Consider the following 26,640-nt stretch of genomic DNA (forward strand, 5'->3'; position numbering starts at 1 on the left):
CTCATCTGAGAGGCCAAGAAGCCCAGTCAGCTGCTGAAGCTGCTCTTAATGTCTTCATTGGAACTGCAGCCTGTGAGTGAACTCAGTTAGTTTCCTTCTCCAACTCTCATGCAGAGTCTTCAGTAAGTCACGTGACATGACTGAACTTGAAACACACTTTTGGCTGAATTTGCAGCCGACTCTGTCAGTTTTTTTTTTCTCCTTTTCTTTCTTGCCACACAAACCGCTTCCGTCTTTTATCGATCTGAGGCTCGGCTGGGTGCAAACAAAGATTCGAACATTCGGAGACGCTGACAAAGTCGCCCCAGGACACGTGAAGTGATCAAGGAAGGGGACTTTGAAGGAAGTCGTTTATATGATGGAAAGCAGTTTCATGTCTGACAGCAAAGCAATCTGCTTTTTGGCTGATTTCCAGAGGGAACGTGCTTCAGTAGCTCTCTGCAGAACCTTGGCAGCGTTTGGTTTCACTGAGGCTGCTCTCACACACTGAATACAAAACGCTGCTGCCTCACTATGGTTGCTACCAACACAGCTGCACAAACTGGAACAGAGTTTTGTCCTGAGTCTTTCTCTACCATGTTTAAAACAATAGTTTGACATTTTGGTGAATCCACTAATTCACTTTCCTGAGATGAGAGTGAAATGAAAAGATCCAGACCACTGTCATCCCTGTTCCCCTCATTTATCTCCACACAAAACCAAAACGTAAAGGACAAGCGGCTTCATGGAGGGTTGGTGCTGGACTACTGCCAGACTGTGAGCAGCTACTTTGAGCTTTAGAGGAGCTGGTAGGCAGATTTACTACCTTTGGACAGCACTCACCTGTTTGTGTTTGTTATGCTAAGCTAAGCTGCAGCAGCATCATTGCCGTTAAGATTCGACCCAAGTTTGTGCTTCTCATGTTTTATCTTTACATTTGCGTTGCAGAGCTGAGCATACAGTCCTCTGAAAAGTAACTTGGAAAACCCACACGGCTGGTTAATGAGGGCTGCAACAAACCGTTATCTTCATGATCAATTAATCTTTAGTTTATTAGCTGTTTGATCTATAAAATGTAAGAAAACTGTGAAACATGTTGATTAGTGTTTCCCAAGACGACCCCTCACATGTCTGTTTTGTCTGCAACCCAAAAATATTTAGTTTACGATCATGATGGAGGAAAGAAAACAGAAAATATTTAAATTTAAGAAGCTGGAATCAAAGAAAACCGATTAATGGATTAGACGATGAGATGTATCACTGTTGAAAAGATATTACCAGGATCCTCAGAAAGTTTTCAAACCATCTGCAGCTCTATGAAATGTGATGAAAAAAGCTGCTATCTGCAGCAAAAGGAAATATAATTCTTATGCTGATACATGCATGGCACATACTGGAGCTAACATGTAAGATGTAGCTACAGCTAGTTAGCTTAGCATAAACACTGAAAACAGCTAACCTGGTGCTTGACTCAGCTTAACTGCTCCTGCCTGTGTGTTCACATCGAACACACAAACATAGCAATCTGCAAGAAAGCAAATGAACACATGAATGAAGAAGTTCTTAGTTTGGGGACATTTCTGGCCGATGAGGTCGTCTTCATGTTTTCTACTGAGCTGGTCAAACTGAACCAGGTACAATTTGACTGAGATATTGGAAATAGGAGGTTTTATTAGTCTGAATATTTGAAGCAAATTGCACAAACCAGACTTGACAAATGATCCTTTTCGTTGACTTTACACACAGACGCATAGTTTAAAGCAAGACAGAGGGAGAAATAAACGGCGGACCGTGGTGGGCTGTCATCTGGCTTCACCTTCAGCTGGACTTTCTCTGACAGGCAACATCTCATCAGTGTCAGACCTGGAGCTCAAAAGCATGTATCTGCTGGATTACAGCAGCTTTGTCCTGCCCTCCCTGTAACCCGTCTTCACACAAGAGCTCAACAAATATCATGTTTCACTTGTTCTGTTCAACCCTCTGTGCTGTACAGGGAGCTCTGTACATCACTGTCCTTAATCCTGCCGGGTCAGAGCTGACAGTTTCTCTTCCTCTACTTATCTATCAGCAAACCTACATGTACTGAAAAGAAAATAAAACCTGACTGGTATAAGAAACCTCCGCTTTTTGTTTTTTTTCTTCACATGTGGTTGTTCTCTTGTCTGGTTAATGTAGAAGTAGTTGTTGCGCTTCTTTACAACAGAGTAAGTGGAAAACAAATATAACAAACACGACTCAAGGGCTCAACTAAGCTGAGTTCATTGAACTCATTTTTTTTTAAGGCAGCAGGAAAAAATATATTTCTACACTGAACCAAAGTAATCTGATTAACAGGTTATTCTCCATCAGCTAATATGCTTACAATCAGTCAGAGGAGCAGCGATAAATGTTGTGTTGACTGCAAAAACCTTCAAATAAAGATCCCTAGCGTCTCAATCAGAGTCACAATCTGCAGGAAAGACGAGACAAGTGAAAGGAAAACAGTCATTTTTAGGACGAGAGGGTAAAGTTCAGGAAAAAAAAGAACTCCAAGTAAAAGAATCACATGCAACATTTCAGCAGCTTACTATGAAGTCGGTTAATAGAGGTTTGCAAGAAAGTAATGAAAAGCATTTCATGATCTGGCATCTAACTGGACAATAAAGCAAGAAGTTTAGAAATTAATAGATGAACTAAATTGCCTCTGTAAGCATTTTACAGAAGGTAAAGTCAGCGACTCTAATCCGACAGCATGACACAAGTATCTAAACATCTACCAGAATCTCAGACTGCACCTTTAATAGAAAAAAATGAAGTCGTTGTCATGGAAGTAATTAGTAGCATCTAACCGCACAATAAGACAAGAATTCACCAATTAATAAACCCACTATCACCTATTTAAACTACAAAGCATTTCACTGAGTGACGTAAAAAAATCTTTACAAATTAATGTGTTCATCCACCAATAAACAAAGTTAAAAATAGGTTTAATTTTCATAATCAACTTTCTAACATACTTGCTTTGGATATAAATGAATGAAATGCATAATAACTACTTCCCCGACACTGTGTTGCACTTGAGGACCATTTCTCTACTTCATATGTTGCATCTAACCGAGTTTCTTTCACCTCCTCGTCAGAAAACAAACGACACACAGCACCACGTCAAGGTCTCGTCTCTTTGCCCAAGTGTTCTTCTTTTACTTCATTCATTGTTTAATGAGTACAGTGAGAGACAAATAAATACAGACAGAACAGCGGCAAGAAAAGGGGGAAGAGGAGGAAGAGACAGAGGCGAGGAGGAGATGGTCGAGCGTGGGAGGTCGAAGGACGGAGGAGGAGGAGGAGGAGGAGCAGCAGGTGTGAAGCAGGACGACAGTTGATCCCTCTGAACTGGGAAAAGTCCCGCGGTAAGTGGAAACTGAAGCCACAAGGCAAAACGTCTTCTGTTGAGATGTACATCACCCTACGAGCCAGATTCTACTCTGTGTGTCGGCAACTGCGTTTTTACAATAACTCAACTAAAAGTCCCACATGGATGTGAAAGTGCTGATGAGAAACAGACGCTTCACGTCAGCAAGGAGGGAAAACGCAGAGAGGAAAAGACGATGCAAGAGAACCCTCACTGATAATCTGCCAAGAAACAAAAAAACAAAACAAAACAACAGGAACATACTCAAATCATTAAAAAGAATACAAAAATTGCCTCGTTGCCTTTGTTTTTTTGTTAGTTTTTACTTGAAAAAATACTTTAAAAAGTAACAAATCAACAGAAAACAGTAGTGGTGGAAGTGTGAGCTCGGCCGGATAGAGGGCACGCTGACAACCCAGCGCAGAATCACGAGGCGCGCTCGATTCCTTCAACACAACCTCCATGAGTTCAAATCACTTCTGGAGATGTTTCAAACGTGCCCTCTATGTGCCAAGCTCTGGGGCGAACATACATGGATGATTATTTGGGGGACGGGGTTTGTTTTTTTTTCTCATAATTGACCGAGGAGAGATGTTAGCAGAAGGGGATCCCGCTGGATATTAAGACTTGCTCTCGGCTGATTTGAGGTTTTCTCTGCTCCTTCTCTTCACGTCCCAGTTGTAGACTCGTGCCATGTCTGAGAGGAGCGATGGGTCAAGGAACAACGGCGACAGAGCAGCAGCAGGGACGACTAAAAATAGCATCAGCCCATGTTTATTTTATGATGCTTCAGAAACAGAGACGTACAGGAGTCACACATTCAGGTTTTGTTTAATAAGAAGATCCTGATCTACAAAAACTGAAAACATTAAACCTGAACTTATTTATTCAACATTCATCTAAAAACAGGTTTGGACTGTAAAAACATAAATATTACAAACTTACCTGTAATTTCAAGACACATAGCAGACCTGAGGCAGCAAACATTTATAAAAACTGTGCAGAATTGATCATTGGAGTTGCTCTTCTCTACAAATGACTGCTCTGTGTATCTGTAAAGACCATTAAAGGGCTGGAGAAGCCGATAACGTAATAAATTTGCACTTTTTAAAATGTAATGGGCCAATAATGTAATAAAAGTCCTGAACCGATAACGTAATATCTGGTTAAAAAACAAAACAAAAACATTCTTTGCAGATGTAATAACCAGCCAATGACGTAGTAAGTTATTACATTATTGGCCTATTACATTTTAAAAATGGCAAATTTATTACGTTATCGGCTGTTGTTGCGTTATTGGCTTCTACAAGGGTTATTCTGGTTTCCTTAATGGGTTGTTTGAGGTATTAATCCATCGCCAGTGTATTTATTTACAGTGAATGTCGCCCAGAACGAACCCAGTTTGAAGAAGCAGACACCAGCATGGAGGCACTGAGGTGGTTAAAACCATCGATGCTTATTTAAACGCCACCAGACTCTGTTGACAGAAACAGCAGCATTGGAGAAGTCACGAGTTGTTGGTCTACCGCTGCCTGTGTGTGTTGTTGTGCGACTTTGGTGTTTTAACATGCTAGACTGCACTCAAACTCACACACAGCTGTAAGCGTCTGTGACTTTTGAGGTAAAATGACATGTTTTATTCGACAGAGTCTGGTGGCTTTGAATGAGAGAAAAATCACTGTGTCCATCTACTGTACTCCAATTCAAAGAAACCAAACTATTCCTTTCAGGAGACTGAATACTGCATTTTTTTCACATAACAGTTGGGATAGAATTACGTTTTAACACATGAGCGATACCTAAAGGAACCACACGATGCGTTGGTCAGGCTCAGACAGGTGCAGCTCACAGCAGGAGGTCTGCTATGATGTCAACATCCATCGTGAACCGCCTCAAATTGTGAAGAATTAATTGGAATTTGGATAAAAAAGGTCCTAATCGGCTCATGTTTAACATATTATTTATGTGATAGCTGGATAGTTATTGGTAGGGCGGCTGCTGGAGTGTTTTTTTAATTAGTAATCCATCTGATCTGACAACAGTGAAAACAACTTCCTCAAGCCACCAAAAAACTCGACTGAAGATCAATGATTAATATTGCTGCTGATTACTTTTCTGCTGATCGACTAACTGCTGCAGCTCCAGACACTGTTATCGGGACTCATTTTTTGTGTTCTTCTCTCCGGACATCATTTTTCTAATTAAAAACGGGTCTTGACCTCGTACGTACAGAATCAATAGCAATAACGTTGAAAAGGAACCGACTCCAGCCAACAGAGTGTGGGCTGAAAGTGGATCGCTTGTCTGCTCTAATATTCAGTGATATATATATATATATTTAGCAAATTATTTCAAATTCTAGGATTTTCTCAGGTTGATAAACGCCTGCAGTGAGACCACTTGTATTCAAGCTAACAGACTGATCACAGCCTCCGCTCACATAAACGCAGCATCGAGGTGTTTGGACACCTGATGTACCCCCTTTGTGCTGCATCAAATACACAGTGACCCATTCTCCACACGACTGCTTCAGAAGGCTTCACAAACCCCAACACTGTGGAAAACAGCAGCTAAAACATGTGAATGCGTGCTACAGAACAACAGTTTCACCCTTTGTAAACCTGCGCAGACGACACGGTGGAAGGATACTGACTTCGGTGGTGGTGAACTGGTCTCGCAGGAAATCCAGATCCTCCTCGAGTGTCTCTAGGTTACGAGATGCCGTGGACAAGTTCTTCTCTAGCAGAGCCTGGGCTTCGTCGATGTCGTACTCTAACATGACGTTGGCCTTTGAGGGGGAAATGTCGGGGTGGCGGGTAGCGAATGGTGTAAAGAAAACAGGACTGTGAGGTTGAATTCAGGCCCAGAAAACAGCCGACGGAGCCGCTGACCTCTCCTGAGCACTACGTCATTTACCTTTTTTTTTTTTCCCTTTTTGAAGTGAAGTAAAATTATTTGTGCATCTTTTGCTTCATGTTCTACTTATTTGTATAAAACTGCTCTGAGACACGGTATTCGTTTGTGCGATGACACTCTGGTAAATAAAACTTGAGGCGACTTACCCCTAACCATAGGCAGACTTTGTCGGTGGGAGGCACTAAGGCCTTGCAGTAAACACTGTCAGCCAATAGGAAGTGTGTGTCCATGGGCTCTGTGGTTTCCTAAAGGAACAAAACACCACTTTTTCAACACATTTCCTTCAGCCTTGCCTGAACTGTTGGTGTTAGAGACAGCTTAAAGATTCTCCTTCAGCAGTGAGTGTTGGTAAAGTCAGGCCACAACGCACCTTTTTCTTCTGCATGTGTCGTAGGATTTCTAGCGTCTGTGTGATTTGTGGGATCTGGTTCTTCAACCTACATGCAAAGACAAAGACGATGTTTTACTCAACAAAGGAGGTCATTTATTAAGTCATTATGACGCAGTCTGATGCAACGTGGATGTTATGTACAGGACATGCAAATATACAATAAAGACAGTTTGAGCTCAAACGTTTTCTAAAAGTGGAGTGAAAATATTACAATGACAATCGAAGCTAATCATGAGAATAAATGTTCTTTATTTAGCAGCTGACTAAGAGTCTGCAATTTGTGTTTCAGATTAAAGCTGACAGAAACATGATTAAATCTCAGGTCACCAATCAAAATGTCCTGATAGAACACGTAAATGTGAACTTTCAAACCAACCGTGTGGTTAAACGTCTTTTTGTTGACGTTACCTGAGTTTCTTCTGAGACAGGTTGAGCTCCATGTATTTATATTTCTGGTACTGTTCGTCCAGCTTTCTCAGTGCTGAGTCTGCCGTCTCATTTCCGGGCTGCTTCATGAAAGAGTCGACATCCTCCTGTAAAAATCCAAAGTCCAGCGACAATTATTATCCACAATGAATAACTATTTGGTTTCTTTCATTAATCAAGTGAATGTATTGTTGAAAAAATACCAGAAAACTGCAAAAAAAAATAAAAATAAAAATATAACAGTTCTTAAATCCAAGATTACGTCTTCACATCACCTGTGTTGTCCTAAAGTATTAAATCAAATGTCATGTTTAGTACTACAGGAGAAAGAAAAGCAGCAAACCATAACAGTTTTACTTTTAAAAAAAATTAAATTAAAAATCCAATTATGACAATGGTTGCAGATACATTTTCTCTTGACCGTTTAAGATCTTATTTCTAAATGCAATTTAAAATAAACCAATTAGCAAATCGCAAAAGATGTAATTTAGAAGAGACATAATGCAGTGTGTCTCACCCATTATTACTTTAATCTGATGGCAGAACGTGCTCCTGAGCCATCAACGTTTACAGGATATTTTCTCATTAGTATTATTATATTATTTACAATATTTAACAGAGTCACAGACTTTGTGATGATTGTTCCATCTCCTGTATTACATATGTATAAATGGTTTTTAAAAAAATCATCTTAAAGTCCTCATCTGCACATTTGAACATGAACCATCTCATGTTTTAAATCTATGACAGCAAATATTGAACAGAAGGTTTAAGAATGCAAACTGGATATCTTCCACAAATTGCTCAGCGACCGTCTGTGGGCAGTAAAAGTGATTTAAATCAACCCAATTTAAGGGTTCTTGTAGGTTCCACATGTGCAAAGCAAAGTACGTGAGAGACAGGTGGGAAACACTGAAACAGAAGATTTGGCTGCAAAAACAGATACAGCTTCAGTTGTATGGAAGTATTTTTGCTGCAGACGCTGTTGTCAATGGAAGGCAACACAGCTCATTGTTTCCTCATTTAAATCTAAGCTCTGTGTGACAAGTGCAAAACCAGATTGGTATGGCGTCCAAAGCTAAAAACCTATTTTAGGTGACTTCATATGATAAGGGTTTCCAAGTGGCCTTTTTTTTTTTTAGGTTTTATAAAAACAGTTATTAGATTTCTATACAGATGCATTCCCCTGCAATCACCACAGTCATTCTAGGTTTATTAATTATTTCCTAGTTGAGCTATTTAGTGAACATTTAATGATGAATATTGCAGAAAAAGTGAGTGTCACTGTGTAAGTTTTCGTGCAGCCCTTGCTTGGCAGCATGCATCTGGAGTTGGGTGTGTAACGTCCCTCCAGAGCAGTGAAAGGAGGCAGCAGGCAGCTAGCCTTTCAAAAAGACACTCATTAGCAAAGCAGCTCCCTGTTACTCAGACTGGCTACCGTGTGGCTAGCTGAAATACCCTCGAGCCTAAAGAGGGAAACCCGGCACTGAAAATAAGAAGCCGCTCGCCCATAGACAGCAATGTCCATAGATGGAAGCGAGCAGCCGCCCAGCCTGCACACACAGCAGGATTAAATCTGTTAGCTCTCCCGCTAGCTCGGCTAACTAGCGGCTAGCCTGCATGACGCGCCCACACGCCGGCTACGGCTACAAATGTGTTTTCGGCGGTGTAATTCCACAGCAGTCGGGCTACACGGTGAGAAATGTGAGGGTTTACGCACCACAAACACTGCTTCGGGGATCCCGAGGTGCTTTTTCTTTGTCGCCTGTACGGCATTGCTGTTGTCTATGGTCGCCGCCATGTTGGAGAGAGGCTACTCCTTCCTTCCTGACGCACAAGCATGCGCACAAGGGCGTCACCCGTCTGAAGAGGAGAGCGGAGGCTCTGCCGCCCCCAGCGGCCGCAGGCTGCAACTGCAACGAACACAGTTTGTGCAGAGCTCAGTTTGTGTCTTTAGATTTATCTCTAGAGGGAACCAGATGGGGGCACTGGAGATGTTAGGGTGGCACACAAAAGACAAGAGCCACATTTACATTTCAGGAATTCTTTTATACTGTAGAAAACAATGTCAGCCTGAGAGTTAAGAAATCATCACCTGATTATTTGATGTGCACTAGTACAGGTACAGTAGATGTTTTTAGGTACTAGAGTTCATAATAGCCCAATAAAGCAGATGCTAAAGAGTGTTTAAGAGGAACAAAAAATCACCAGCACTGCCCATGTGTGATCATTTATCAACCTACAGCAACTTATGGTACAATAAACTGTGCTGTCATCGAACCATTTCACTCAACTACCTGTTGTCATGTCCTGTTAGTTCCTCTAAAGACTGCAGAGGTCACATTCTATAATGCATTCATATGGACAATATGGTCATTGCTGCAAATATCCTGTCCAGTGAAACAGCAAAATCTCCCAATTAAAAAAACTCACAATCACAAAAAAACATTCTGACTTTAGTAAATGGATCAGAGTTTTCCAATGAAACAACAGGATGTATAATTAGAAGCAAATAATTAAGTAACTGCTATATCATGTTGTGCATAAATGAGGTCAGCTCTCTTTCATGTGGATCCTGCTGCAGGTATTTAATAAACTGAGGTCTGTGTGTGTGACTCCATCTTCTCAAGGCCAAAATATGTCTTTTTTTACGCTCACTCTGACAGATTGCACAGTTAACTAAATGATGCATAGCCACAGTGGATGATGATGAAAACAGCAAATGAGCTTTTAAAAAATAAAGCAGTTAAAATAATGTGATACTTAAAAAAAAATAATATCCAGGTTTCTGCTGTCACATTTGTCCAATGTGAAGCTTTTCTGTCAGTTCAGACTGATTACATCTCCCCGAAATGTGGTCTTATCGGTGATTTTAATGTTATTTGAATTATTCCGCTGCCATGGTCGATTGAGAAAAAGCCCTCTCAGGCCTGCCTCATGACATGCAAACCGCATGAAAATTCACTGTCCTGGAACTTGATGCAAAGCAGATGCTAAGTTTCAAATTTGATTGCAATTTTTCTCGCTGCTTGGACAAGTAAAGCCCATCTGCCTTGTACAAACTATTATTTATTGCAATAAAAAAAAAGGAATTAAAGTTCAAAGATTGTGCTTGTCTTACTGTTAAATATGCCATTTCATATCAAAATTCTGTATTTTTTTTTCTGAAATAATACACATAACATATAAAGCAGTATAATGCACAGTTTAAATATGAAACCTCTTTCATACAGATTTTATTGTTGCATAATTAAATGAGATATATGATTTCTGATCCACATTTCTCCCCTTTTATGGGGTAGCTCTTCTCTGGCAGCTTCCTCCAGCTCACTTTCACATCAACGCCTCCCAGCTTCATTTCAACCTGTGCAACAGAAAAGTTAATCAGGATACACTGCAGGGATACGCTGCACATTTTATAAACTTTGCACCAACATGCCACATATAAAAACTGTCTGTAAAGGTTTGTCCATAAAAATGATCACTGCTGAGGTAGATTGCTTCTACCTGGAAAACACGCTGCACACAAGGTGCAATGGTCATGTTTGATGTCAAATATCATTGCATAATCGATGCAGTATATCAGGATTTTATGGCTTTACTGTCAGAAGTCCTAAAAGGCTGAATGTGAAATGTGACTGTTACCTCTTTTAAGACGGACGCCATCACAGCAGAATCTCTCATGTCCAAGGAGGAGTCAGAAGCAGCCAGATTCACTCTCACCAGGTGCCTCCTCAGTGGAGCTGGTCGGATTATAAAGGCTTCATCATCAACATCATCATCATCAGTATGGCATTATACTCTTTGTTTGGAACATTCATGACACATGGACAATACAAGTATTACACTAACATAACAATAATTAAAGTAGTATTCCTTAAGGAGCTGCAGGGTGCCACCGTCTGCCAGTAATGAAAAATGTTAAATTATCTGTCATATAGTGTGAAGAAACTTGAAGATATCATCAAAAATTATACAAAATATGCACTCAAAGGTGTCCTACTATAAACAGTAGGGCCATTATATTACAAATAATCCCATTTTTTATAACAAATTCTTCCCATTTTTAGGATTTTTTTCTTTTTAACTCGTTGACATTTGAGGCTAAGCTTGAAAAACAATATCCCAGGAAATAACAAAGATCACATTTTCCCCAAGTAGGGGTGTCTACCAGTATTTTTGTTTTTGTGGTACAACCTGTCATATCTGGTTAAATTAATTATGACAGCTCAATGACGTTAATTTAATGTTTTATTTATGTAACACATGAAAACATATTCTGTTGTGAAATGCAGCTACATGTTCAGAAAATATCACTAGTAGACTTTTACATTATCGATTGTTATCATCGTGTGCTCAGATATGGGACTTTTCTTGACGGCTTCCATTTTATTTTCATATTTTACCTCAACCATGATATGTTTGATCCACTAGTCCAACATTACAGATTCTGAATCAGTGACATTTATCTTTAACGCTTCCAGAGATGTTCTTGTTTAAGCAGCGTCAAACCTGCTGAACGTGGGTTTTGTCTCATCAGTCTGAATGGATTTCAAATATTCACATTGTTTTGTTTTTTTTTTTGATTAAAAACATTTTCAAGCAAGTGATAGTTGGTTGATCACAACAACCCTGATGATATTAAGATGGAACAATCCTGCTTCTCTTCCACTTTCTCATCAAGGGATCATCAAAAAATGTGTAAAACATGTTGTGCGATGTATATTTTTCATAATTAGACGATCAAAAGGCTTTTCAGTCGTAACTACTGTCGTCTATGATGACTGATAAAGGTGTTTACTCACTACTGTAGCAAAAGAAGGGATGTTTTTCAGCACAGCTCTTGTCTACCACCCCCAGAGTGCCGCTGTTTACATCGAGCACCGCACAGTTTGCGTCTCCACCTGACAGCGGATGGGAGGGTTTCCAGGGCACGAATGAGGCCTCGCTGCCATCCAGCCATGTCCAGGACATCCTCACCATCCCGATCCACACCCGCTGCTGGCTCGCCATCTTCTGCAGCAGCTCATTCTCCTCCTGGTTCCTCACTCTGGCCAGGCCCGTGTTCTGATTCCTGCAGTGCGCCTGAGCTGAGACCCAGTCCATGGAGCCGCTGCCCAGCACAAATCTCTCAGAAAGATCAGTGGCAAACCCTGCACATGTTTGGACATGTGTTCAGTCAGTTAGCAGAGCATTTGAGACTCGTATGATGAACGTGGTCTCACTTAAGGATGGACAATATATCTGTGAGCCGGGGAGTCATTTCAATAAAAAGAGTTTAATCAAGGGTGCAGGTTTGGCTTCAGAGGTCTGGTACGCTTTCTAAAATCATATAAACTGCTGCATTATATATTAAACACATTCATGTCCTAGAATTTCCTGCATTTTTTGATGTTATATATGTTGGCAATGAACCTTCAGAACTTTAAACTCAACCAGGGGTGCATTTTACTGCATTTGTATCTGTTTAAAAGATTTATATGTTTTAAAAATGCTAAATTATATTTCAAACTCTGGCCTGATGGCAAAAACAACCACCTGTAATTCACAGCTGCTTGAAAAACTTAAATATTGTGAGCATGGAGTGTTATTTGAGAGGACACAGAAAAACAGTATGTATTGTATGAAAGTACAATTAAAAGGTTTTTGGTAAAATGGGTTTTCTTCAGGACATAATAGCCCCAATAAAAAAAACAACAAAAAAACACAGAATACAGTTTTTAAAAAAAGTCTTGTTAAAAAGATCAATATGTTAAAAGAAATGGGAAAAAAATACTGAAACGTTTCTATGAACATAAAGACAAATATCTGTTAAAAAAATGTATTTAAAATATTAAACATTTGAAAATTAAAATATAAAATATCTTATTTTTCTGATTTGAATTCTTTGAAAGCAGCGTAATTTTCTAAATTCTGTTTAATTTAATTCAAAGACTGCATTGCCCTCCGTAAGAATACAGGTTTCTGATGCGGTATTTACAGTTTTGGCCTGTTTTTTGTTGTTGTTGTTGTTGTTTTATTTATTTTTCTTTACTAATAGCATGAAACTCAATCCTTTTTTTGGTGATTTTACATTGTACTCTCACCATTGTAGCAGAAGAAGCTCAGGCTGGAGCTGCAGTCTGTAGCGAACCACTCTCCTGTTCCTGAAATGCTCCCACAGCGATGGTTACTGGGTTCTCCACCTGCCCAGTTCCAGTAGGCCGGTTCTCCTTCTCTGTAGTCGTCAGCTTCGGACCGGGACCAACTCCAACCTCTGTGCAGACCAACGTACACGTCTGACACGCCATGTTCCACCAGAGCAGCCAGTTGGGCCAGATCCTGCTCGCTGTTCACGGTGGCCAGGTCAGCGTGCTCGTCTCTGCAGCGCTTCCAGGCTTCAGGCCAGTCTGCCGGCGTGTTGACGAAGTGGAACTGATGAAGGCAAAGCGAGAAGGAGAACCGGCACAGACCTGGGGATTATGTTAAAGGAAAGATTACTACAGCAGCAGAGTTGATATATTCTTCACCTGACACCTCAGGATAGATTTAGATGATTAATCAAGTCATAAATCTGTTACCTGAAAGGACAAAGATGCCAAATATCCTCCAGTCCATGGTCTGTAGCTTCAGCAAGACAATAAGAAGATGCATCAACAAAAATATTCAGCAGTAAACCATCATTAGTACAATCATGACATGATTGATGAGGATGATAATAATAAAAGCCACCTGTAATGGAGAAGGCTTTAACGTGAGGACCTGGGTGGAGTCCACTCCTGTTTCTTTACATTCAAATATGATTTCCGTGTCTCAGCATGATGATGCAAAAATCCATGTTTCAACGGAGGAACAGGAGGAGAGAGTTTTGCACCTGCTGATAAAATAAATGCAAAGATGTTTTAAAGATGCACTCATCAAGATCTCACATTAACAGTGGAAAAAACGAACTGTGCAGAATGTGAAAAGCAGGAACTGACAGAGAATTATCAACCAACTTGTTTGCTTCAGTTTTACCGATTCATCGACAAACATTCGAAGAGTTCATTTGCAAAAACAGATAACTCCATCTTCACAAACCTTCAGGAAACCTGAGTCTACCTGAGACAATATTCATCAAACTTAAGTTATCTGTACAGTTGTCATGACATTTCTACTGAGTCAGATCCACTCAGCTTCAGTTTGATTGATATCATCTCAAGCAAACAACAAAAAATAAGTTTTCTGAAAATCTACAAAAATGGAGTTTTCTGTTTTTGCAAATGAACTCTTCACTTCATAACAGCAAAAGATGGAAAAAGGCTTTTAAGCCACAGTGTATGAATCAAACAGCCGCTAAAATGAACAAAACACGAACTGACAAGTCGAGTATTTAGCAGCAAAGACGTCTCACATACTCTGATCATAATTAAAACAACTCCACACACTAAAGTAAGCAACAGTAGTACAAGTTCACCATCACAACTTTATTGTTTAATGCTATATTAAAGCGTTTGCTCTGTTGCCATCGACTAATACAACAGCGTGATGCAGCAGCACAGAGTTCAGAGGCATCGCTGCAGGAGATCACTGGAACAGGACAGTTTGCATCGCTCATAAAACTGCTGAATCATTTCTTTTACAGCTGTGACGCTGCACGGTTTGGGCAGAAAGTAATCTGTGAATGCAAAGCACATGAAAACACAAAGCGTCTGGTGGAGCTGATGCAAAGCCTTTGCAAAACAAAGAACTCATTTTTTAAGGAAAAAAAAAAAACCCAAACCAAACAAATCACCACAGAAACACTGATCAAAACACGCTGGGAGAAGCATTTTTCTCGTCATATTTTTGACAGAGTAAGACCTTCACATGTGAAACTTAAAGCCACAGCACCAATAATTTCACAAAGGTCTCTTGTAAAGCTGTAGATGTTGTCATGAGTTGAAACTGAAAAGCAAACACGTATTTATCTGCATTGTTTTGCGTTTAAATATTTAAATGTTTTATCCGCATAATAAAAACAAGCAAAAAAGATTTATATTTTAGAGTATCAGAATGTCAAAGACAGATATGATGTGAGATTAGGTCTGAATTCTAGCTGTGAGGTATTAAGATCCAGGAATGTGTGAATAGTAAATTAACTTATTGTTGACAATAAAAGGCACCATATGCATATTTAAAGAGGTTACTTTTGCAAAAAAAAAGACATAAGTGGACAGAAGACATACTCTTCTGACAAACGTGATGAATCATAAGTGAAAATATTAAATGACAAAAGTTTATCTGCAGGAGAGTAAACATCACAGAGCGACACAGAGTGACTGAGAGTTGCACAGCATCATAGTCATTCATGTCTGAAATCGCCGCCTGTGGTTTTCACTATAACTCGAAGGTGCAAATTGATGCAGAAAAATTCACTAGAAAGCAGGAAATGGAGCTCAGAATGTCCACCCGCAGATTATTTAAAGTTCAATCAAAACCTTCACCAGGAACACAAACCACCCCACAGAACATGAACCAGGAGGCAGTTTTTGCTGTTGAGGGCATTTTAGGAGGCGATCTTACGTTGAAAAGGGAATACAAGTTTTAAAACATATCAAGGGATTCATAGTTAACGTTTGTTTAACACACAGACCAATAAACATGATGCCATAGACGAACCGTTTTCAGTCCCACAAACGAACCTTTAAGCAAAAAGCAAAAAACGAAACTCAAACCAGAATAGTTTTCTTATGGAGCTATTTTCCGGGTGGCACCTTGTGGTTCTGTTCTGATAGCAGGACTTTGTAAGTAGTTTTTAAGCAAAGAAAATACATTTGCTGGGTCTCGTCCATGAGGACACGTTTAATATTTCGGGTTCTGGATTGTTGATTAGACAGAACAACAAGTTGCAAACTTTGGATTTGGGAAAATGTGACGCACACTTGTCACTACTTTCTGATACTTAGAAGACCAAATGATTAATCGATAACAAAAATAAAGTAGTGGTTAGCTGCAGCTTTAGTTTAATACCATCATCTGCCACCAAACTAAACACAGTCGTGACTCGATAATCCGACACTAAATGTATAACCTGCTTTTATGTCGGATTGTCAAGACGGAGGTCGAGATACGAGGAGGGCTTGATGCTGGAAGAGTCATTTGTTGTTAATATTCATTGTTTATAGTTGTTATAATAACTAGTGTATTGTTAGAACACTACGCATCGCTAGATTTCACACCTAGTTGACCGGTGACTGGCTTGCACACGTTCCGGCCACTTCCACCCCGGGGCAGCGCTCCGATGGGGTGGAAGTGTCCACAACACACAGGCAGTACTTGGCTGCTGATGCCAGTTTAGTTAGCGCTCGCAGTTTTGTTTCCATTGGTGCCGGTGGCGGGGGAGTGGCAGATATGCTCCACCGTTACCATCCAAGTTTACTTCTGTAAAGACTGAGCACGCTCGCTGTGGGACGTCGTCGTGTCCTCTTCTGCACATGCGGGACACTTTTGGGTCGTATGAAGTTCACACAGCAGATCACATACAAGTCGCATTGAACTGGAAACGTGAACGAACTCGCAAAAAGTCAGATTTCACAAAAAAATCCTAATTGAGCATCAAGTCCTGCAGTGTGAACGTAGCCAATCGGTGGGATTGTTCAGTCAGATAATACGGCGTTATAAAATGTCATGTCGGAGTCAGAATCCAAGGCTGGCGGTATGTTAAGGCTATTTTTTATGGGTTCCGTTTGTTTTTCCTAAAACATGTCAGAGAGCAGGTTTTGGATTGTTAAGGGTCAGATTATCGAGTCACGACTTTAAATCAAAAAGAACCGTCCGTACTTCAAAGAACGACATAAAGAAGGAAGAACCACCTCCTAATTAAAGAGCATCATGGAGACTTTGTTGCCTTTGAACGTAACACTGATGACGAACAGGTGAGTTTACTTAGTTTTGAGGCTAATTGTTAATGATCGTTCATGTCAACGGTTGTGTTTCATCGCTGGGGAGGTTTAAACACAAAGAAAACACGATGTGAACTCCATAACATCAGCAGCGGTGTGGTCGGAGTTCGCTGTGTTTCCTCAGAGCTTTGAGTCTGTTGGTGTGTAATGCTGGTCTGGTGTGAGCTGCACTTCATACTGAATGTGGATTACCTTCATACTGAATTCTGATCCACAGGAGCTGCTATAAAATCACACATCAGAGGTAAAAGTCCAACCCAGATAAACTGGCGACCAAACCAATGTTTGTGCAAAAAAAACCTTCAAACTGGAAAGCTAGCTCAGTCAACGCAAGTATATACATTAGAGAAAGCCACCAGTGTCCCCATTCTGAGCAGATAATCAAAATCACTGCAAAACGTTCAGATTTGTACATTAGAACCCAAATACAGAAGACTCTACTATTAAATACTAAATCCGTTTTGTAGGAGAAACCCCAGTTTCAAGTCTATTTCTTGTGATTGGCTGCCGTGATAATCAGCGGCGATGTGTTCTTCCCTTCGTCACAAACCCCCGGGCTGAGGAACGGGAAGACCCTCTCTGAGAACAAACAGCTGGTGAAGGTGTAGATGTGAACTCTGTTCTCCACGTCGAAGAACGACACTGTTCCCTCCTCGTAGTCCATGAACACCCCCACAGTCTGAGGCTTCTCCTTCAGAGAGATGACCACAGACGGGGAGTCCAGAGCGCGATACTCGTTACCGTTCCTCAAACGCACCGTCCAGAAGCCGTTCTCCGGCTTGGAGGTGATCATGCCCTTCCGGTTGACGGACTCTTTGACCACACCCAGGTCCCAGAAGGTCTTCTGGCCGACTGCCACCTGATTAACAAACATACGAGAGTTAGTGAGGCTTTAAAAACAGGCGTCGCACTGAAATGTCAACTCTTGATCTTTACAATAAAGTCATCCACCTGGAAGTAGACTCTCCCAGACAGGAAGCCTTTCTTGCTCAGAACGCAGATGACTGGGTCGAAGCGTTGCGGGTAGTCAGGAACGATGTGCAGCAGCTCGCCGCGACCCGCCTGCTTCCCGTCAGCAGACAGGACGATGTTGGGATGGGCGGTGTCCGGGTCCAACACCACGTCCACTAGGGAGATAGAGAAAGGCAAGCTTCAATAGCCAGACTACAGCCATTAATAACTCCACTGCCGTCTTCTGCCAGGATTTAAAGAGCCCATTATTGCCCCGTTTTGTTCTTTTTTTTGTTCTTCACATCTCCATCCATCCATTATCTGGACACTGCTTTAGGGTTGTGAGGGGGCTGGGTGAAGGTCGCCAGGCTATCACAGGGCCACACTGGTTATATTTCAATGTGTTTGGGTCTTTGGTTTACACGTCAACGAAGCTACAAGTCAGCGAAAACGATCATATCTGAAAATTCCAACCACAGCGGAGATTTGGAAAAACTCCGTCTTTGCATGTAAACAGGAGGAGACAGAGTTTGACGTCATAGTGTGCGACAAAAGCATCATCATATGTGTGCGACCATGTTTCAGTTTGACTGCTGTGATAGGAATGGATGCTGTTAAAGCAGAGCCTGTTTTTACGTTTGAGCTTTTGGCCTGTTTGCATTTACATTTAGGAGTAGCTCCACTTCTCTGTCGGTCCAAAGAAACGACCTTCGTGCCGTTATTGTTAAAGCAACAGGAAGTAATTCACGCCATTCGTCGTGTTTTTTTTCCAGGATTCTGATTGGCTAGCATGGCTTCATGCTTCTCGTTACACTGCCCCCTACAGGTCTGTCAGTTCATGCGGGTTTGTGTATGTGAAGATTTTGTTTTTAAACGATCTGGTGTGAACAATGTTATTTTTGTTGTTTTTGTAAATACCCGGCTATGTGTAAACGTGGCCTTAGAGACACACAACCAAACTCACAATCACCAATTAGCTTCATCAATTACATTTTTGAACTGTGGAAGAACCTGGAGAGAACTGCACGGGGAGAACATGCAAACTCCACACAGAGAGATCCCAGGTGTCCTAACCGGGATGCGAACCAGGGATCTTCTAACCACCATGCAGCCCACATCACATCTGTGACTGTTAACCCATGTGTATGTGAGGGGGAGGAGTCATATAAAGCTGGATGGCTATTGGATCGATAGGTGTGCAACTGGATCATGTTCTTACGTTCTTGATAAGCAGGGAGACTGTCTAGTTGTGGAGGGGCTTGAAGAATGAAGAAGTAAACGTCTTCATATCTTAACAGCTTTTATTTTACACCTCTTAGTTTACAACCACCACAAAACCCAATAAAAACGGACTTTCACCACATGGGACCTGTGACACGCTTCGATCAATCCGCCTGCAGCCGACAGCAGCTCAGGTCACTCATCTGGTCAACGCTGTGTTCACATCGTACAGGACGGATGGAAAGGATTCCCAAAGATTCATCTAGGCTTCAATGCTTTTAACAGTAGACTTCAGCTGATGTAACGAATCTAGATTGTTCGTTTTGTAGTGACTTTAGCGGCTGCATGAAGGAGAGCTTTCAGGGAATTTGAGCGGTAAACACGAGTAGTCTTTACTGATGGAGTGATGTGAGCACGATTTAAAAGTTGGAGACTCATATTAATAAAAATACAAACCCAGCACGGTGCCGCTCCCGTTGAGATAGTGTTTGAAAGTGGTGAGGTATTTCTATATCTCTTTATGATATAACTACAAGTGCAAAGTCCCACAAATAACACACGCAATCCAACGTACAAGAATGCATTGAGCTGAAAACCAACAAGGAAAACAATCGGTACCAGTGCATTTATGTCCAGTGTGTTCATACCTGCGTATTTCTGCATCATCGTCATCTCTGTCAGAAGAAGAACAAACAAGTAGCTTCAATGAGTTCAAAAAACTAATTTAAAATGTGTAAACTGTTAAACACAGGTTATCTTTCTGAAACTATTGCATCCTAATCATAGAAAACATTTTCAGGCTACTAGCAATAACCAGAATAGAAAAAATATGTTTTGATGCTAATGAAGCTCTCCAGGTATCCATCATATGAGAATGATGTATTTCTCAGTGTAGATTGATGATGATTCATGCTAATACGATACTATCATGTGTACTATTAATACTCAAGTCAAACTAAAATAGTTTAATTAATGACAGTTAAATGCCACATGGTTTGCTTTTCCCTCATCTGCCCTGACTTTATTTGTGGCACTTTTGGACAGTTTGGAACATCTGCTATTATCATGCTCTGGATCTGATTCATGGAAAAGTCTTCATTTGTTTATTAAAAAGTTCCCCCCCAGTAAGCAGTCGGTGGCGTTCTGTGCGTCCACTTTACCGTCTTCCTTCAAAGTGTCCAGCTCTTTCTTCAGGCTGTCGTCCAGCTTAGACAGCGTCCTCCTCAGCGTCCCCACGCAGAGCTCAGGATGGACGCTGATCTCTGTCCACTGTCTGGTGGGCGGAGGCGACGTAAGGGAGGGCAGCCGCTACCGGAGGAGACATGAGATTTCAACATAGGTATGAAGTGTGTTCCTCAGATTGAGCTTCATCCCCGCTGTCAGGATATTTTTTATTTTATTGTTCATAAAAATCACTGTTTTAATCTGTAATTTTTTTTAAATATGCTAAAAAATAAAAAAAGATCAAAAAGACATAGCACAGTTTAATCTGTAAAAAAAACAAAAAAAAAACAAAACAAAGATAGCTACAAAATAAGAAAATATAACATGTACTGTAAAACCTGTCAAAAACATGGAAAGTATCTGTAAAATAATTAGATTTTCAGCTGATTTAAATTCAGTAAACGGTGTAATTTTTTTTGGCCACGCATATACAAAAGACACATAGAATTACTATTTGTAAAAATATTAAAAAACATAAAGTTATTTATTTTATTTTTTACAGATTTGACCTGTTTTCCTTTAAGGTGAACACGTAAATTGCTTTTTTACACTTTGTTTTCCTGTGATTTTACTTGATGTTATCTGTAATTTAACAAAACAGGAAATAAACAAAGAAAAAAATTCTTGATATTCACATTTTGTCTTTCAAATGATGACAAATATCTGCAAAATAACAGCATATTTTTGCTATTTTAAATATAGTAAGAAATGGTGTAAGTTTTGGTCAAATGCTGTAAAAGAATAATTTGCTATTTAGTGAAATACAGACTTTTGTTGTGGACGTTATTGACAGTTTTGGTGCAGTTCACTGTAAATGAAGACTGTTTCCTGTGATTTTACTGGTTATTGTTAAAAATCAATGATTAAAAATATCAAAATGTCTAAACTTCAACAAATATTTAAATCTCATCTTTATCTTGTTGAGAAACATCTACAAACTGTGACCACAAACATCTTCCTTTCCTGCTTCTATTGAATGGATTAAAGTCGATGCTGCCACACACTAAACATCCTGCATTAACTGGTTTCACGCCGACCTGTAGGAGGTGCAGGTGGTCCTCAGTGCTCCTCAGCTCCTCCAGCTCAGTGTTCCTCCTCTGCAGCTCCGTGACTTCCTGCTGCAGCTCATCGACGAGCTCCTCGGCCCTCCTCTCTGCTGCCTTCTGCTTCTCCTCGATCTCTGTGTGGACTTCGGTTTGTCTTTCCTGGATGGAGCCGATCAGATACGCCAGGAGGCGGTCGCTCTCGGCCATCTCCTTCTCTGCACTCACCTGGATGAGGATAAAAATAAACACTATGACTGCAAAAGGGCATTATTTGTCACGTTAAATGCACTGTGATGAAATTCTGTCAACCAATCTCTGGTACTTCTGCATTTATTTCCCAAAATGCTGTTTTAAAACCAGTATAGACAGGACTTTAAGACAACTTTTTATTCATTTTACACCTGTAAGGTGGAAGTTTGTTTTTGTTGTTTTTGTTAGGGAGGCACAGTCATATATGATGGAGCTGAACATTTCTTACAGCTGCAATGCATTCTGGTCCACTGAAGCCTCTGTTACTAGACAGATGACAGTCCCTCTTACTTAAACTGGGATATTCTGCCATGATGTCCTCACAAAAATTTTACATTTCAAGTGCCTTCACAAACCCGTAACAGAGCTTTTAAACACATTTCTGATGTAAACGAGGACTAAGTTAAAAGGAGGGATCAACGAGCAGCAGAACAGACATGAACTTTCCCATCCCGACTTACTGTGCTGAGCTTCACACAGTTTTTGATCTCCTCCACTTTCTTCAGTCGCTCCTGGATCATCTGTTGAAAACCTTCTTCAGTCTTCTTCATTTGGAGCTAGACAGACAGAGGAGAACGTGAAGCTAAACAAACAACATCAACATTTACATTCACGGAGAAACTACACTCAAAAAAAAAAAAAAACAGAAATGGATTTTTTTTAAAAAAGAGGAAATATTCCAGCAGCCATCAAAAATACTGTAAAAATAACAGAAAATAACCATAAACATACATTTTCTAGCCTGAGCATCACTGTTTTGTCTTGTTAATGTTTATTGAAGGATTTTTTTTCATGTGTAAAAACTATGAAATTACCATTAATATGTAATAATATATATGATGATATTGATGGATTGTTGTGAAAATTTCTGTAATTTTACGAAATATGGCTAATTTAAGGAACAATACTAATTAAAATTGCCTAAATTGTACTTCTATTACTGATTTTAATTTTAGAAATATATCTACAATATAAAACATGTATTTAACGGTTCAATCGATTGAATAAAAAGGATTTTTAAAAAAATCTGGCTGTTATATGTGTGTAAAACTTAATTCTTATTTCCAGTTAATTTATTGATTTACTTATTTACTGTTTTTTTTAATGTAATTTTACTTTGGACACAGTCTAGTATATATAAAGTCACAGCCTATTTTTGTGGTTTTAATGATATATTTTAATAAAACAAAGTACAGTTGTTGTTTTTTTTAATGTGTAGATAATACAAATATTTTGTTCGATAAAATGCAGTAAACCTCCACACTATTATAACATTATAGCTGCATTCTTGTTTTTCTTTTTTAGACACTTTCATCTATTTACCACACTTTCCTGCTTTAAGTACATGTAAAGAGTTACTCGTCAGAAAGAGCCGATCTGAGCAACCTGAATTAAAATATATGAAACTGATTTCAACACCACAACAGAGAAGCCCATTAGAGAATATGGCACCTTGAGCCCAGTAATAAACTTTTTAGTGTCCAGTAGGATTTTGTTTTACTTCAGAATGACAAAGTGTTGAATCAAGATGCTCAGAAGGACCCAGTTAATGTCTTAAACTGGATGATAGTTTAATAGTTCATGCACTGCCACACAGATGGATAGATTTCAGAAACTCTGTGAATGCAGCGCGTACCTTCCTCTGGCCGCTCTCGTCCTCCACTCTGACAGCCTGGTGGCCTTTGTGCTCGGTCTCGGTGCAGAACTGACACACACACTTCTGTTCGTCCCTGCAGAACATCTCCAGCAGCCTCTCGTGCTTCTCACACATCCGCTCCTGCAGGTTCCCCACCGGCTCGATGAGCTTGTGCAGCTTCAGGGTGGCGACTCTCTGGTGAGGCTCCAGGTGGGCCTCGCAGTACGACGTCAGACACACCAGGCAGGACTTCAGGGCCCTCACCTGCCGGGTCGTGGCCGCGCAGACGTCGCACACCACCTCGCCTGGTTTGGCTGCAGACAGCGGCGAGGCAGAGGAGCAGACTATCATCTGTCTGAACGTGTCTGCCAGCTCTTTGAAGGCAGTGTTGATGCTGATTTCAGGCCGGGAGGTGAACGACTTGTTGCAGGTGGGACACTGGCAGACAGAGCTGCTGTCCCACGTGCTCTGGAGGCAGGCCTGGCAGAAGTTGTGTCCGCAAGGAGTGGTCACCGGGTTGTTGAACACCTGCTGACAGATGGTGCACTGGAACTGTTCTTGTGGTAGCATGGTCGCTGAGGAGGCCATTGTCTGCGGAACAGTGAACAAGGAAGTCAGCCGCGGGGAGATCTTTGATAGAGGAAGCAAATGCAAAGATTTATAACCATCAAAAGTCACTGTCACAGGTAGAAAGAGAACTAATTACACATTTAGTTGATGTTCTAAATACTAATAGTTGCAGTAAAAATATGTTCAAACAAGTTTGAGGCAGCGAAAGGGTCAAAAAGACACATTTCTAACTCTGTTTTAGTGTTTTCTCACGTGAAGCTGTGTAAATATGTTCAGGTATGTACTTCTTGAATTTCAGGATTTATACACCCAGTACTGTTTGGTGCACCGGGCGTATTACTCAGAGTTTTCTTACCTAACCAGACACCAGACACACCCACTCTTTCCACAGATTGTCACAATAATACAGCTCAGCGTAATGACAACACAACAGGCACATGACCACTAATCTTCAACTCTAATACGAGACATGAAACTACTATTACTGTCTGCTTACGTTGATAACTACCAGCTGCTGGTCTCACATTAGCACTTTGCTAAATCAGACAGCACCAATTACACTTAGAATTGTTTAAGATGCTATAAACTTAAGTAATATCGGAGTTATTTGTTTTTATAATAAGAACATAATACAATTCATCCAATTACGCTCACCTATCGCAACACTTATTCACTTAAAATGTTGTAAGTTGATGTCTATTGTGTTATTTGTTAAATGTAATCTAAAATCTTGTAAATTTTTGCATCATTTTGGTCAGTTTTATTTAAACGGGTAATGATAGCAAGCTAGCAAGTTTTGCCAGTTAGCCATTAAACACATGGAAGCTACACATGGAAGTTACTAGCTGTTATTATTTTAGAATTAGCAAAAACTAACCTCTAAAAATAAAAAGTTAGTTTGTTTAGTGACTTGTAAATCTCTATTTGTTGCACAACTATGCAATTTTAGCATTTTTGTTTTGGCTACTTGTGGCTGCTGTTCTCAACTGCTTAGCTTAGCTTAGCATAGCATAGCATAGCATAGCATAGCATAGCATAGGCACTGGAATTAAGGGGAAACATTGGTTGCATTGTATAGATTCTGTTGAAAAGTAGAAGAAACAATCACTTTCCTTCGCATTTGTTAAAACATTGTATCTAATCGGTTCATTCTGTATAAAAGCGGAGATGTAAAATTATTATATACTAAACTATGTATTAGCTGTGGAGTCATATACAGAACACGGCTGCCTTTTTAGCCTGTTTTCAGTCTTTATGCTAAGCTAAGCTAAATGATTTATTCATATTTGCTACAAGCAAGAGAGTGGCATCAATTTTCCGGGCTACACAGACATTGAACTGTGCCTTATATGAACACAAGCTCACAAAACGCTTTTTACAACCTTAAAGCTACGTTAGAGAAAACGAAAGTGGGAAAATATATGTCAAGGAGAAAATCAAATTTCCTACTTAGCACAGCAGTAGCTCTAATATTTAACCAGTGGATATTAAACAACATTTTACATCAGCAGCACGTCAGATATCCAAATAACTGAACGACTAATCTACAGCGTATAATCCTCTTTGGAACAATCCATGTCTAAGCTATTTAAACTGATTCATTTCACTTTCATTCACTCGTCCAGTTTTTCTCACAACACAACAGTCACAACAATAATAACAATAATCACACTTTTAGCTCTCATACTCACTTGTGTCAGTTGAAGCTGGTCAGTCAGTGCTGGCTGTCGGCAGAGCAGGTGACTCCTGCTTTATGAATGAATACATTACAGGGCTAGCTGTGAAACAGGAAAATGTAACGTCAACAGTTATTCATCAGCCCGGCCCTCCCTCTCCGGAGCCCAGCGCTGGTTCCTCTGCCTGCTATACTGAACGCTACCTAATCTTAAAATAGCAGCATTCAAAGCACAAACTACCATTAGTTACTGTATCAATAGTATTCAGTTGTCATGCAGGCATCACAGGCTTTGTGTGCATGAGTGTGAGTGTGTATGAGACCATGGGAATACATAATAGCAGCCCTCACAGAAGGAAGGAGTGTGTTTGCCTCGTGGGTGTGGTGAGTCCAATGGTTAACATTTTCCACTTATGACACACCTGACGTGCATGCTTTCAGCAGCAGAGCAATGTGAGAAATGCTGCCGTGCAATTCACAGTTAAGGAAACACATTCTGCTGCAGATAAGAGGATTGTGGACACACTGAATGCTGCCTTCTTTGTAACTGAATGAAGGCCATGAGAGCAAATTCAGGAGGGCAGAGTAAAGGCCTTCCAGCCTCTCAGATGTCCAGATCTGAACTGGTTGTCCTAAATGATTTAATTTAATGAATTTTTAGACTAAGATCATGTGATATGTGTGTAATTGGGTCTTTCTGGCAGTGGTGGAAGTATTTACTCTTTTGTATTAGTACTAAGGTACTTGTAGTCTTCTGCTTCTCTCAGTTGTTACTTCACTACATTTATCCGACAACTAGCTAATTTGTGATTTAAACCCCTTTAATTCAAAAATAAAATACAGTATAGACTGTACAATACTAACAAAAAGCAGGGTTCTGGGTTCTGACTCAGTCCCTCCAAACATCCACCTTGTTCTTCCTAAACCATTTCTCTGTAGCTTTGGTTGTTTGTTTCAGTTCATTGTTTTGCTGAAAAACAATTCTTCTCCCAAGACCTCAGTTCTCTTGCAGACTGCATCAGCTTGTCCTCCACGACTTCTACACTTTGCTGCATTCAATTTA

At 40.3% G+C, this 26,640-nt stretch overlaps 2 protein-coding genes across 2 annotated transcripts; both read right to left on the bottom strand.

The window, feature by feature from the left end:
* Positions 1–1,630: 1,630 nt before the first annotated feature.
* vbp1 (von Hippel-Lindau binding protein 1) lies at positions 1,631–8,942 on the bottom strand. The gene is made up of 6 exons (XM_008279686.1): positions 8,824–8,942; positions 7,086–7,210; positions 6,657–6,723; positions 6,433–6,531; positions 6,020–6,158; positions 1,631–4,067 (listed from the first exon to the last, which is right to left on the bottom strand). Exons 1-6 carry the CDS (start codon positions 8,902–8,904, stop codon positions 3,991–3,993), a joined length of 588 nt encoding a protein of 195 aa, XP_008277908.1. The 5' UTR covers positions 8,905–8,942; the 3' UTR covers positions 1,631–3,990.
* Positions 8,943–16,795: 7,853 nt separating this feature from the next.
* Positions 16,796–25,847, bottom strand: LOC103355773 (E3 ubiquitin-protein ligase TRIM39-like). Its single transcript, XM_008279687.1, has 8 exons — positions 25,594–25,847; positions 23,333–23,923; positions 22,158–22,253; positions 21,439–21,672; positions 20,338–20,485; positions 19,825–19,851; positions 17,957–18,132; positions 16,796–17,864 (listed from the first exon to the last, which is right to left on the bottom strand). Exons 2-8 carry the CDS (start codon positions 23,918–23,920, stop codon positions 17,493–17,495), a joined length of 1,641 nt encoding a protein of 546 aa, XP_008277909.1. The 5' UTR covers positions 23,921–23,923; positions 25,594–25,847; the 3' UTR covers positions 16,796–17,492.
* Positions 25,848–26,640: the final 793 nt, after the last annotated feature.

This window comes from Stegastes partitus, unplaced genomic scaffold (genome assembly GCF_000690725.1).
Source record: "Stegastes partitus isolate 25-593 unplaced genomic scaffold, Stegastes_partitus-1.0.2 Scaffold168, whole genome shotgun sequence".
Taxonomy (NCBI): Eukaryota; Metazoa; Chordata; class Actinopteri; family Pomacentridae; genus Stegastes; species Stegastes partitus.

What these genes read in the sequence shown, in the direction of transcription:
- vbp1 (XM_008279686.1), bottom strand. Translation starts at nt 8,904, where the DNA reads ATGGCGGCGACCATAGACAACAGCAATGCCGTACAGGCGACAAAGAAA. An exon ending in AAGTCTGCCTATGGTTAGGG is followed by an intron (nt 6,159 to 6,432) that starts GTAAGTCGCCTC and finishes TCCCCCTCAAAG; the next exon opens with GCCAACGTCATGTTAGAGTA. An exon ending in GTTCACCACCACCGAAGTCA is followed by an intron (nt 4,068 to 6,019) that starts GTATCCTTCCAC and finishes CGCTCCTCTCAG; the next exon opens with ACATGGCACGAGTCTACAAC.
- LOC103355773 (XM_008279687.1), bottom strand. Translation starts at nt 23,920, where the DNA reads ATGGCCTCCTCAGCGACCATGCTACCACAAGAACAGTTCCAGTGCACC. An exon ending in GGACACTTTGAAGGAAGACG is followed by an intron (nt 19,852 to 20,337) that starts GTAAAGTGGACG and finishes TTCTTCTGACAG; the next exon opens with AGATGACGATGATGCAGAAA. An exon ending in CTGGGAGAGTCTACTTCCAG is followed by an intron (nt 17,865 to 17,956) that starts GTGGATGACTTT and finishes TTTGTTAATCAG; the next exon opens with GTGGCAGTCGGCCAGAAGAC.